The sequence below is a fragment of the Alligator sinensis genome, unplaced genomic scaffold (assembly GCF_000455745.1).
Source record: "Alligator sinensis unplaced genomic scaffold, ASM45574v1 scaffold24_1, whole genome shotgun sequence".
Classification (NCBI taxonomy): Eukaryota; Metazoa; Chordata; order Crocodylia; family Alligatoridae; genus Alligator; species Alligator sinensis.
The window spans coordinates 724,723-736,574 of NW_005842609.1; the positions used below are offsets into that span (position 1 = coordinate 724,723).

The window sequence follows — 11,852 nt, forward strand, 5'->3', positions numbered from 1 at the left end:
AAGAGAGTGTCTCCCTGTCACTGCCCAGCCCATAGCCTGGTGGCGAGGGGCACTCTTCTAGGAGGCAGGAGATGGATGTTGGGACTTTCTCAGGCTGAGAAGGGGCTAAACCCAGATCTTCTATTGCCTGAGTTAATGTGCTAATGATTAAGCTGTCATATGAAAGGTGGCACCACCTTTTCTTCCTCTGGTTGTGCTTTAAAAGCAGAGTGAGCTGGCTAGCTAGACCCAAATGACTGGCTTAGCTGCATAAATGCAGAAGGGGTTTTGAGATGTGGGTCCCAGCCAGCTAACTTAAGGTGGCAAGTAGGTCCCAAAGTCCAGGATAAGGGTGGGATGCCACACCTACCCCCCTCATAGTGCATCACACTGGCTAGCAGAGGTGACCCTGTGCTCAGCATGTTGGCTGTTGTGGGTGCTGTTCTTACACACCTACCTCTCCCCAGTGTCAAGGGCACATAGGCTTGTAACCAGGGTCTGTAAATCCCATTTCTGGAGTGTGAGGCCTAAAAGTTAGACTTAGGATCACTGCGTGCCACCACTTGCTGGTTCCTCTGGGGATCTGTCCCTAAGTGACTTAGCCAAGGTCACACAGGAAATCTATAACAACAAACTGGACCCAGGTCTCTTGTGTCTTGGGCTCATGTCCTAACCTTCTCCTTCCAGCTGTCCATGGCAGGGATGTGCAAGGATAATTCAGAGAAGACCTCCAGCACTTGATTCCCTTGAATGCACTGAGGCAGGAACAGGCTTAAACGCTGCCCTTAACCTGTACAAGAGCAGTCAGAATAGCCAAAAGGTCACTCCTGCATCAGTTGAGTAGCACGGGCTTGAACTGCCGGCTCCTTGCTTAGGTGCCTTACGGGAGCTGAAGGAGGAGCCAAGCAGTCATGCTTTGCTCAGCCATTTAGGCAGCTCTGCCGTTCTTCTCCTGGCTCCATGGGACGTGCTGTGTGTTTGTACAGCTGACCTTTTCTGTTCTCAAATTGGCAGATCACACGATAAACATTTTTAAACCAGCTCTAATAAACAGGAGTGTTCTGAAGTGCTGACCCCAGCCGGCCTCGCTGCTAACCTCAGCCCAGCGAGCGAATGTTATCTTCTCCCCTTTTCGAGATCCTTTTGTTGAAGGGATAAACACACATTAAGCAACCATTTTCCACAGCTTAGGATGGCCTCGCTGATTCTGAGTACAGCTTGCTTCCTAGCATGGTGTAAGCACATCCACGCGACGCACTTTCTACCAGGATTGTGGATGGCTTTAGACTTACGTAGAGAAATGCACCCCAAGTTCTCAAAGGGCTTTACGAACAAGCGTCACAATGCTCTTTTGGGGCTCGGGCAGTAGCAGTGCCTACCGGTGACGGGGGGTGTTTCTGGGAGGCAGAGAAGTCGATTGATTTGCTTCATAACAGCTCAGGAGCAGAGCTGGGAAGAGCACGCTGGGGATCCAATTTGCAGTTTCCTTCTCTTAATCTCTGGACACCACATCTGCCTTTTGTAGGTCAATGGATTTCTTCCCTAGGCCAGGTTGCAGTGGTGCACACAGCTCCAAAGCAAATGCCCCAATGAAGAATTTAATCTTTATCTTGATTATCAAGGGGGCAACTCTTTCACACAGCAATCAGTTTTACTCCCACTGCCCATAACAAGACAGTATCGGGCTACAGAATTTCCCTGGCTGGCATGTGGTAGGGATTCACAATTAATGCTATTACCCGCCGCGGTGCTTTTGGGGTCACAAGCGGTCAGCATAACCCGCCCTGGGAGTGAAACTTTATTCTTTGTCCTTGACACTCATTGCATCCGGATCAGAGGATGGGGTGCATGCAAGCAAGGGTTCTGGCTTGGCACCCCTCTCTGCAAGAGCCTTTTCTTAAACAGCCATATTTTGCTGGACTGGAGAAGATGCCATAGTCTGTCCTTTAGATCCTTAATGGTTGATATTCCCCGAGCGTGTCTGCAGCCTGCCTTCGTCTGAGGCTGGCTCTCCACGCTGGCCTGCTTCCATCTTCTTCCTGGGTTAATGGAGCTGTTTGTTTTGCTGCAGGCCTTTTTGCTTCTTGCCAGACTCCAGTCTCACAATTATCTGCTTAAGCAGGGCAGTTTCTAGTCTCTCCCCCACCTCAGCTTCCCTCAGAGCAGACATTAGTGCTGCTTCATTGATAGCAAGGGTCTCTCCTACTTCCCGGGCAATCCTGGGCACACCGAATGGCCTGAAGCCTGCTCTATTCATTCCCCAGTTGACAGCTCCCAGGTTGCTTTCTTTCCAGGGTCTTCTTACTGGCTAAGCCCTGGCACAGACCACAGGTGTCCAAAGTTTGACCTGTGAGATAATTTCAGTCTTCAAGGAGATTGAAAGCAGCCTGTAGTTACCACCGTGTCTGCTGGGGAGCTGTACCCTAAGGCCTACAGGTCTCCACAAGTGATGCTCAATCTTAATACCATATTTTCCTATCTACAACAGCGCCTGGAATAAGATATGCACCTACTTTTTGAAAAGCAAATTAAAGATCTTTCTTTCTAGTAAATCACCGAGTAACAGGAGCCAGGGGGCTGAGTCTGCTCGTTATTTTGCTCTGTGCGGATCGCAGGCAGGGTTACTTGCAATTTCATCCGGCAGAAGCTTAAATGGCAGAAACTGCTGTTACCATATTTCCTTGCTTATAATGCACACCCCCAGTTTCCAGCAGCTGGTTTGGGGAGGGGGGGAACAAAATCTGTGCTTTATGCGAGAAAATATGGTGTTCTGGTAGGAGAGTGGACTGCTGCATTTCAGGCCAGGCAGAATTTCCATAGTAAGGATGAGGGCAACAAGGAGAAGGAGGGAGTAAACTCAGTGGAGAGGCTGCAGCTCTGCCCTGACAGTCAAAAGGTGTAATCTGCTTCACTGTATGCGTATTAGTCCTTGAACCCCTGTCAAATTGCTCGTAGGCCCTGCAAGTTGGGAGAACCTGAGGCACCTTAGGGTAGTGTCATTCCAGCACTCACGAATGTGAACTGGTACTGTGCCCGGCACTGGTAATCCTGTAATGCATCCTCTGGGGTGGCCTATTGCTAGTAGAGTCTGGCTTGCTAACTCGGTGCTCTTTTAAAAATGAAAACAAGAATGGGATTGTTGGCATGTCTGCTGTATATCCTCCACTGTGCAAAACAGCTCGTGGTAAGAGAAGACGAGAAGGCAGAAGTTGAAAGGATATAAACACATTGTGTTGGAAAAGATAGTTTTGTTGAAGCAGAAAGCCTTTATGGGACTGTTAACCACGATCAGAATTTTTCCAGAAAAGTATGAAACTGAATCATTCTTATTTCAAACAATTTCATTCTATGAAAGCAAAAAACTTCTTGCTTCAACTTGATCCCTTTGTTCTGTTTCGACTCCTGCTCTGTATTTTTATTTATATTTGCTGTTTTGTATTGTTTCAGCATGAGCTAAATGCCTTTTGGCCTCATCAAAATGTTTTCCTATTAAGTGATATAAGCAAACAAAGTGATTGGATAGTTCGAGATGGACATTTTTGAATGTTTCTGTTCTGTTAAAAATGTTGGAATTTCAACTTTTCATTCTGACGCAGAACAAAAAACAAGCTTTGTTGTGCTGGGCCCCTTTCTGCTCTCTCCCCCTGCCTTGCCTTCCTCGTAGGCCTTCCTATCTATCTTTTCAGCAGCAGTGCTTGTCCAGCATTCAGTCTCAACTCCCTATTTACAGAAATATCATGTGGAATACTTACTGGCTCCAAATTCAGCTCTCCCATTGGGACGAAGGTTCAGAAAGATAGAAATGTAATGGGAATCCAGTCATTTCAGGCCAGGGAACAGGTGAATTCGGCCACTTTTATTCCTTCGGTCTTTCATTGTGTTATCCCTTATACTACCATTCCCCATCTTCAGCGTTGCAGAATGATTTGTTACTGGAATTGTGCAGAAATTAGAATTTCCCTTCTGCAGAAAATCCCGATATTTTAAAACCCACTTTGTTCCAAAATCAGAAGGAGACATCAAACTTTGGCAGGCAAGGTTCTTCGGGTCTACCCAAAAACCCGAACTACAACGGCTACAACCAAAAACCCAACATCAAAACTTTTGACATTTCCATGGAATGGAAATATTCACAAAATTTTCTAATCAGAATAATTAAACAATTCATTTCAATACTTTTGAATCATTTCATTTTGAATAATATCAAGGCTTAGTGTAACATAAAACAATCTAATGTAAGAAGCACTGAAATAAAATGATTTATAATGTTAGAAGAAAATAAGAGTTTCATTGATTTGTTTCAGTACTTCTCCATCAAAAAACTTTGTTGCCATTGACATGTTCTCATAAAATGTCAATTTTTGTCAAACTGCATTTCCTACCAGCAAAGCATTCTGCTAAAGCACTCTTGACTTGGTTTCTCCTTATCCTCAATCAACATTTTGCAGGAGCACTTTCCTAGCCATCCTTATGCATTAGGGCTAAGGGTACAGACAGTCAAAAAGCCTGAGAAAGAATCGATTCAATCTCTGCAGTTTCCTCCAAGCTGTGTAGGTTGAACCGATAACCGACTGAAATGACCTTTTGTTTTCAATTAGGAAAGGCAGAGGGAGGCCTACACTGACCCAGGCCAATAGGCGGGGAGCTAGGAGCTAGAGCACATCTTCCAGCCTGCTGGCCATTGCCAGCCCAGCCAAGTGGCCCCAACCCTCTGCTGTCTCCTCGCAGGGGGTTGAGGAGCCCCCTGTCTGGGTGCTGGAACACCTTGGGGGAGCCTCCTCTCAGGAGGTTTCCCCCTGCCCAGGGTCCCCCAGCCTGGGCAGCCCGGGGAATTCTTCCCCACCCCAACCCCACAGCTGCTTGCCTTAGCCTCTAGGAGTCTCAGGGGTAGCCCAGGGCAGCCTTAAGGACCAGAGGGAAAATCTTCCACTCCCCAGCAACTAGCTTTGCCTCAGACTTGCAGCAGCAGAGGCAAAACTAGCTGCAGAGGAGCAGGAGAATTTCTCTCTACTTCTTGAGACTCGCAGCAGCTCAGGCAAGCAGCTCTGGGGTTGGGGTTGGGGTGGGGAAGAACTCCCCCAGCTCCCTGGGGCTGCCCTGGGCTGGGGGATCCCGGTGTTCAGTGGGGGGAAGCCCTCCAAGGAGGGGGGTCCCTGGTGCCCCCATGCTGGGCGGCAGGGGCAGGCACCGGCCAGGAGGACTTCTCCCTCCCTCCTGGGGCAGCCGCTGAAGCAATCAGCAGCTGGGAAGGGGAAGGGAGGATGGCTACAAGGGTTGAAAAGTCCCTACCACAGTGGCTTTCCCTCCCCCCACATGCTGTGTAGACCCCAGTGAGCAGAGTCTGGGGGTCTGTTCCCCGCCCTCCTGTCCCTATGGGCTGACAGATGCAAGCAGGAAGCAGGCTAAAGAGCAGAGGGGTGAGGCAGTCCCTGCTCCACTGCAGCAGACAGTATAGTCCAGGGCTGCAAAGCATCCTGGGGTGCTGGGGGACTGTGAGTTAACTTGAACCAGGATGGAATCTGGGACAGAAGTTCCATAAACCAGTCTGACCTAAAACCCAAATCCTGGATATGTGCACGCGCACAGTCTCGTTTGGGGAGGGAGTAGTAAGGACCACAGTCAGACTGACTCCCTCCCCAGACTGACTCAGTCTCAGTTTGACTTCTGTTGTGTACAGCCTCTGAAAATTTTTTTTGAAGTGTTGCTGTTTTGAGTTCAGTCGGCAGTGACAGCATTATTTGTTGGAATAATGATTTTTACTGATCGTGAAAATGAGCATGCACACCTGAATAAACCTCGGGGGGTGGGGGAGGGTGCTATGGTGCCCACAGGCACTGAATTGGGAACCACTGCTGTAGCCTATATGTCTACCCATTTTACCTTGCAAAGCTACCACACTCTTCCCTTTTGAATCCGTTGAAGCTTTGGGTACTTCTTATTGCAATTTCTCTATTTTTTGTACAAATCATTCATTGGCATTGGTTAGTCTGCCAACATATACAAATCCATCTCTGCTGTTAACTTGTCTTCCTTTTATCTGTTTACTCCCTTCTTCCATGTGGGAATCTTAGATCACGAGCTTCTTGATGTAGGGACAGTCTGTTGTCATCCAGTATCTCATACAATGGATGCTGACTCGTGTTAAAAACTCCATGTAAAAAGATGTACCCTTTGCTGTATGGAAGATTGAAATTCTGGGCTTTGTATTCCTGAGTGCCATCTAGTGGCACATACCTCCTACCTAACATCATAAATGTACAGACATCACTCACCGATACAGAATTGGGCTCTCTAGGCACTACCACAGTAATTTGTTGTCCTCTCCAGCTGGGCACTGTTATCCTTGTCCTAGGTCTATGTTGTTTATAATGAAAACTGTGTCTTATCTCTGAATTAAAACACAACAGTCTTGCTAATCATGGTTTCCAGCTGTATTAAGTAATTATGAAATTATCATCAGTGTTGCAATTCCAAAATGAAGCCTCAGCTTGTAATTTATTATAGAGGGGATGCACCCAAAATAGGAATAAATGGAGGAATCTGGAAGATACTACTGGGTTACAAGAGAGGCAGTCTTGAATGCAGTGATTATTATTTAATATAAGCAGAAGTTAGGGCAGGATTATTGTCATCATCAGTCCCTCAATACATGGATGACAGTCTTCCAGTAAATAGGGAAGTCATCAGTGAATCTGTAGATGACTGAGGCAGCAAATTTGAGATCCACATGTTCAGTTGCAGTTGTGGCAAATAGTTCTGGGAGGAAGGAGTAGATCCTGGTGATGTGGGGTCACAGCTCTTTTCCTTTGTTTCTCTCGCTCATCTATCTGCTTCCGTAGTGAGGTGAGTTTGTTTGAAAAGATCAATGTCTTGTCATACATCACGGCACCATTGAGGCGAATGCTGGCATTCATTCTTCTGTCCTTCCAATTAATATGGAGGATTTTCTGAAGACATTGTTAACAGTAACATTTCAAAGATTTCAGGTATTTTCAATATGTTGTCCAAGTTTTACACCTGTACAACAGGGTAGGAATGACAACAGGCTAGTAGACAAGAAGTTTGTTTTGGATCTGGCTGCCTTGACGACATGATTTTGGAGACATCCAAAGTCAGCATTGGCAGATTTTATCCAGTGTTGTCTATGTTTGGGAAAGCTGCCTATACAGGTAGGGGAAATGCTTAACATTCTTCAAGGATTCCCCTCTAATTGTAATATGTAAAGAAGCTGCTAGTTGGTTTGGGGTGGGTTGGTAAAAGATCTTGGTTTCTGTGAAGTTGATAGTGAGTCCAAGCATTTCATTCAGTTCACAGAAGCAATCAAGTGCCTTGGAGCTCTTAAATTGAGTGAGCACACACAACACACTCACCAGTGTATTGAAGATCAGTAATGGAGGTGTTAGTTACCTTGGATTTGGACCATAACTGGTTGATGTTAAAGAGATTTCTGTCCATGTGATACTGGATACTGACTTCAGATGGAAGTCTATCAGCAGTGAGGTGCAGAATAGTTGTGATGTAGAGAGAAAAGTGTGTTGGTGCAATCACATATCCTTGCTTGATTTGAGTTGTAATAGTGAAGGGGTCCATTTCTGAGCCATTGCTTTGGGCGTTTGTTGTCATGTCATTGTGAAGAGGTTTAATAATGGTAACACATTTTGGGTATCTAGATATTATCGGGATCTTCCATAGCATCTCTCTGTTGATTGAATCAGAGGCTGAGGTCCTTATGTGGCCTTCAGTGACATAGAGCAGGTAATACCTTTGAGACTAATTGGTCCAGAGGGGTATGAGCTTTCATAGAAAACAGCCTATTTCATCAGATTTCATATGTACTCATACTGATATGTACTCTGTCCAGGTGGTGACTGAGTGTGACTGAGAAGTCAAGGGGACCTGTTGAGTGTTAGACTTTTCTAAAGCCAAGCCACTTCTTTGACTGCCTGAATAAAGATCCGGGAGCCAAAGTATTGTCACCCACGCCTTCGTATCCCAATGCCAGTCGAACCCAGGACTTCAAGCACTGGGCGCTGACAGAAGAAAGTAGTTCATTAGCCAGAACTCAGAAATGGTAAAAATGGGGCCAGAATGACCAAAGGTCCATGCATCTGGGCAGGGGCTAGATATTCAGAGCTTCTCAGGAGTTTGAGTTTGGTGCTCCTCTGAGAGTGTGGCACTGTGTCACAAGAGGAGCTGCAGGCTGCTGAGCATTATTGGAGGGAAATATGGTCTTCAGTATCTAAATAAGAGCTTTAGCTCTTTTGAAAACATGGCCCTTAGCCAGTATTCCCCAAGGGGCAAGAATCAAATGTGGCTCTCCTACTCTAGTTGCAATCAATGTGGCCCTAATGCATAGTCATTCAGCTAGTGGCATTTACGGTGAATTTCCACCCTTGATAGGAAGTGTCTAGAAGAAAACCTATTCATATCTTAATGTTTTTACATTGCAACAGCACTGAAAGGTCTGAGTCAGGCTGGAACTCCATTGCATTGGGTGACACATCAATACACAACTCTAGATTTTCAAGAGCTTGACATGCACATGCACTGTACTGGGTGTTTTCACCCAGCTCCAGTTGTGGGTATGGAGCTCTTCTGAATGTCTGGCTCATATTGAATGCCAGTCCACATCCCAAAAAGCTTGTGGTCTACCAGTGAAGGACACAATGACCACAGGTAGGGACTGAGAGGGAGAACTGGCAACAAGAATAAGAGAATGATTTGATTTTTGTTCGCTGGGGATACAGTCACTTGCCAGACAGCCAGAGTAAATGCAGTTGTTCACCTGTCCAGCTATCATTAAAGCTACCTGTCAGGGCATGTGCAATGTTAGTGATGGTTTCAGTGGCAAAGGCTTAGTTTTCAGAGGGAAGGTGAAGGTGTCAAAGGTATATGATGAATGCAGTCACATGCACTCTGCAAATTAGTGTGTGTATGTGTGCAGGTATGTGCACACATGCTTGTGCTTTAGGTACTTCAGCTTCACTGAATTCACTATTTCCAATCAGGCACAGTAAGGACAGAACAGTTTGATGCTACCTACAGTCTCAATCATCTTTCTTGGCAGTCCTGCTTTTCACAGTATTTTTAGAAGAAAAAAAAAAGAAGATATGTTGGGAGGAAATTACCAGGACAGGATAACTGAAGCACTTTCCAAGCTGTGTATTTTGAATGCTAAGGGGCAGGTTGAATGAACTGCCTTTCAAGGTGATTTATATGTGGATGTTTTTAATCTTCCAGGGTTATCTTTCTGAAGGCTTAGTAACAAAATGGTACCGGTCTCCACGCCTGCTTCTCTCCCCGAACAACTACACCAAAGCAATTGATATGTGGGCTGCAGGCTGCATCCTGGCGGAAATGCTAACGGGAAGGATGCTGTTTGCAGGTAGGTTTCTAACTCCTCTTTGCTACTTCCCTCCCTGCTCCCTAAGGGAATTTTAAGACTTATGCAGGATACATGATTGATCTCATGGGAAAGTACATTCTTCTCTAACAGAACAAATAAGGTAATAGGAGTGCAAGTGTCCTGTATCTTGTGATAGAAGTAACACATCCTGCCAGAGCAAGTTGCACTTGCAGGACTCTCATTTTGCAACAATACAGCAAACAGTTTGCAGAGTTCACCAACACTTTTGAGTTTGTGGGTTTTCAAGAAAACCTGCTAGTTTGCTCCAAAAAATTCTATTTTATTGGAAGGGAAATGTGTAAGACAACAAGTCGCTGTCCCCAAAGGTTTCCACTATGTACAGTGGATTTGATTATGGGCAGTAACTTAAAGAACTTTCCCTGCTGTACGTAAAAATGTTTTTCCTGACAGAATTTCACCCAATAACATTTCTCTTTGGGAATGATGTATACCTCCCATCATGCTGACTGGTTTAGGTAGTTCAGCTGCCAAAATAAATTTTTGTTTCAATGTCCTTTCTCTAAATTCTTGAATGATATGAAGACCTAGAATCCCCAAACCCTGTCTCCTGTATAGGAGGTCTGCAGAGACCTATATGTGTGCATAACTGTGTGCAGGGGTTAGACTAGATGACTCATGATGTCTCTTTCAGCCCTAAGACTCAATGCACATGGCTGCAGTGAACAGGGTATAGAGCTAAGCATGTGCCTAAGACTTCGCAGCATTGGAGCATCCAACACCGAGTCCTTTTGCTAACTGGACAAGTTTACTGTAGTGTCTAGAAGACAGCAAGCTCTGTTTTCCATTTCCATTGTGTAGGAATGAAACTAACGTCTAGGATGTTGCAACCTGATGAACAGAAATGCAAGTAGGATGAGAACCAGGCCAGGTTTTTTACTGTAGCAGAAGAAAAGACTGAAAACCCCCCACATCGGTTTTCTGTTCTTTCAGCACATTGTAAAAGTGCCTACTGCTAATCAGGAGTCCTGCTTCTGAGCATGCAACTCTGTATGTGTTCTTATGGCCTGCATGGCTGGAGGCTCTTGCCAATGCAGTGAAGATGTCCCCAGGTCTTGCAGACATGATTTGAATTTTCTTTTGCAGCTGTTGGTTAATTTGAAGTTACATATGCAAAAGTAACTACACATTTACAGGTGCAGTGCAAAGAGAGCACAAAAGCATCATCATGCTATAGAAAAACACATCATTTTCAAAGAAAAGCATACAACGTAACAGTCAGAAATGTAGAAAAAATCTTGGCCTTGTTGAGAATAATTTTATCCAGTTGAATTGTGAAAATGGTCTTGTAGGAAGCTGCATTATATCACCTGCTAGAGGCTGTGCCCTTAGGCATTAGATAAAGTTGGGATAATGAATGATTTATTCAAGAATGAGGTGGATACTCTGAAAGTATGAGACAGCTACCATCCTTCCATATTGCCTTTATCGTTGCCTCTTATTATTTTGAAAGATGGGTGTTTAACATATTTCATAAGCAGCCAAGCACGGTTTTCTAAATAAATCATCAGACCCATTAATAATGTAGAACAATCCTTTCTTCAGAAGTATTTTAGCATGTGGCGCTGGATTGCAGCTGCCTGAATCTTTACTCTGCAACCGCCCCTTCATCTTTTGATGCCTTTTATTTCACAGAGGACCCAAGCTTCCACTTCTGTATTCCTCTTGTGAAACTCAAATGCCATACTCAGTATTGCTGACAAGAGATCATTAAAATTGCCCTTCTCTTGCTGTCTCTCTCTTTCACACACGCACACACACAGAGGCCAGTTCCTGCTCTGCAAATTGTGCCTCTGAACCTCAATACTTTTGTCCCACCTCAGAACTATCTTTCAGCAGCTTCCCTTTTAATTTCATGTCAGGGTATAGTAGATTTGGGGGACTGCAGCTCCAGCAGCATTACCTTTCTCCTTGATGATTACATTGTGAAGAGGAAACCCTGGAAATGGGACACCTCTGCTGCCATTCACGGGGTCACAGTGATGATCACAGATCTTTGCAGGGGTGGGGAAACAATGAGGTGTAGAACAGGCTACAGTAAAGCTAAGCTGTCTGCTTTGGGTGTGCCTAATGGTGTGTCCTCGGAGTTACTCGAAGGCGGTGATTCTGATCTCCGGGTCCCCTCCAGAACTTTAATGAATCTGGTGGCACCCCATCTCAGAAGCTTGTCACTTGTTTTCTTTGACGACAGAACAATAATAGAGCAATTCTTCTGTTGCAAAGACCTCACAAAGCCCACAAGAGGTCAGAATGATTTTGACATTATGGATTTGTATTTGAACTCTTTGGGCACATCCAGACAAGCACGCACATGTGTCTTGCAGCGTCTCAAAGCCCTTTGAGATGCTGCAAGAGGCACATGCAGGAACAAGAAAATGTTCCCCACGCTGCAAATTTGCCTGCCCCAGCCCCCCCCGAGCCCCACTTCATCATTGCCCTGTCCAGCCCC

The 11,852-nt window shown here is 45.3% G+C and overlaps 1 protein-coding gene across 5 annotated transcripts in view; it reads left to right on the forward strand.

The window, feature by feature from the left end:
• Nucleotides 1-11,852, forward strand: part of MAPK4 (mitogen-activated protein kinase 4) — a 133,996-nt gene that overhangs the window by 97,747 nt on the left and 24,397 nt on the right. For all 5 annotated transcript variants that reach the window (XM_025214884.1, XM_014524428.2, XM_025214883.1 and 2 more), the window contains one exon: nucleotides 9,220-9,364. In XM_025214884.1, the coding sequence (XP_025070669.1) occupies nucleotides 9,220-9,364 (145 nt within the window). The remainder of the gene's footprint in view (nucleotides 1-9,219; nucleotides 9,365-11,852) is intronic.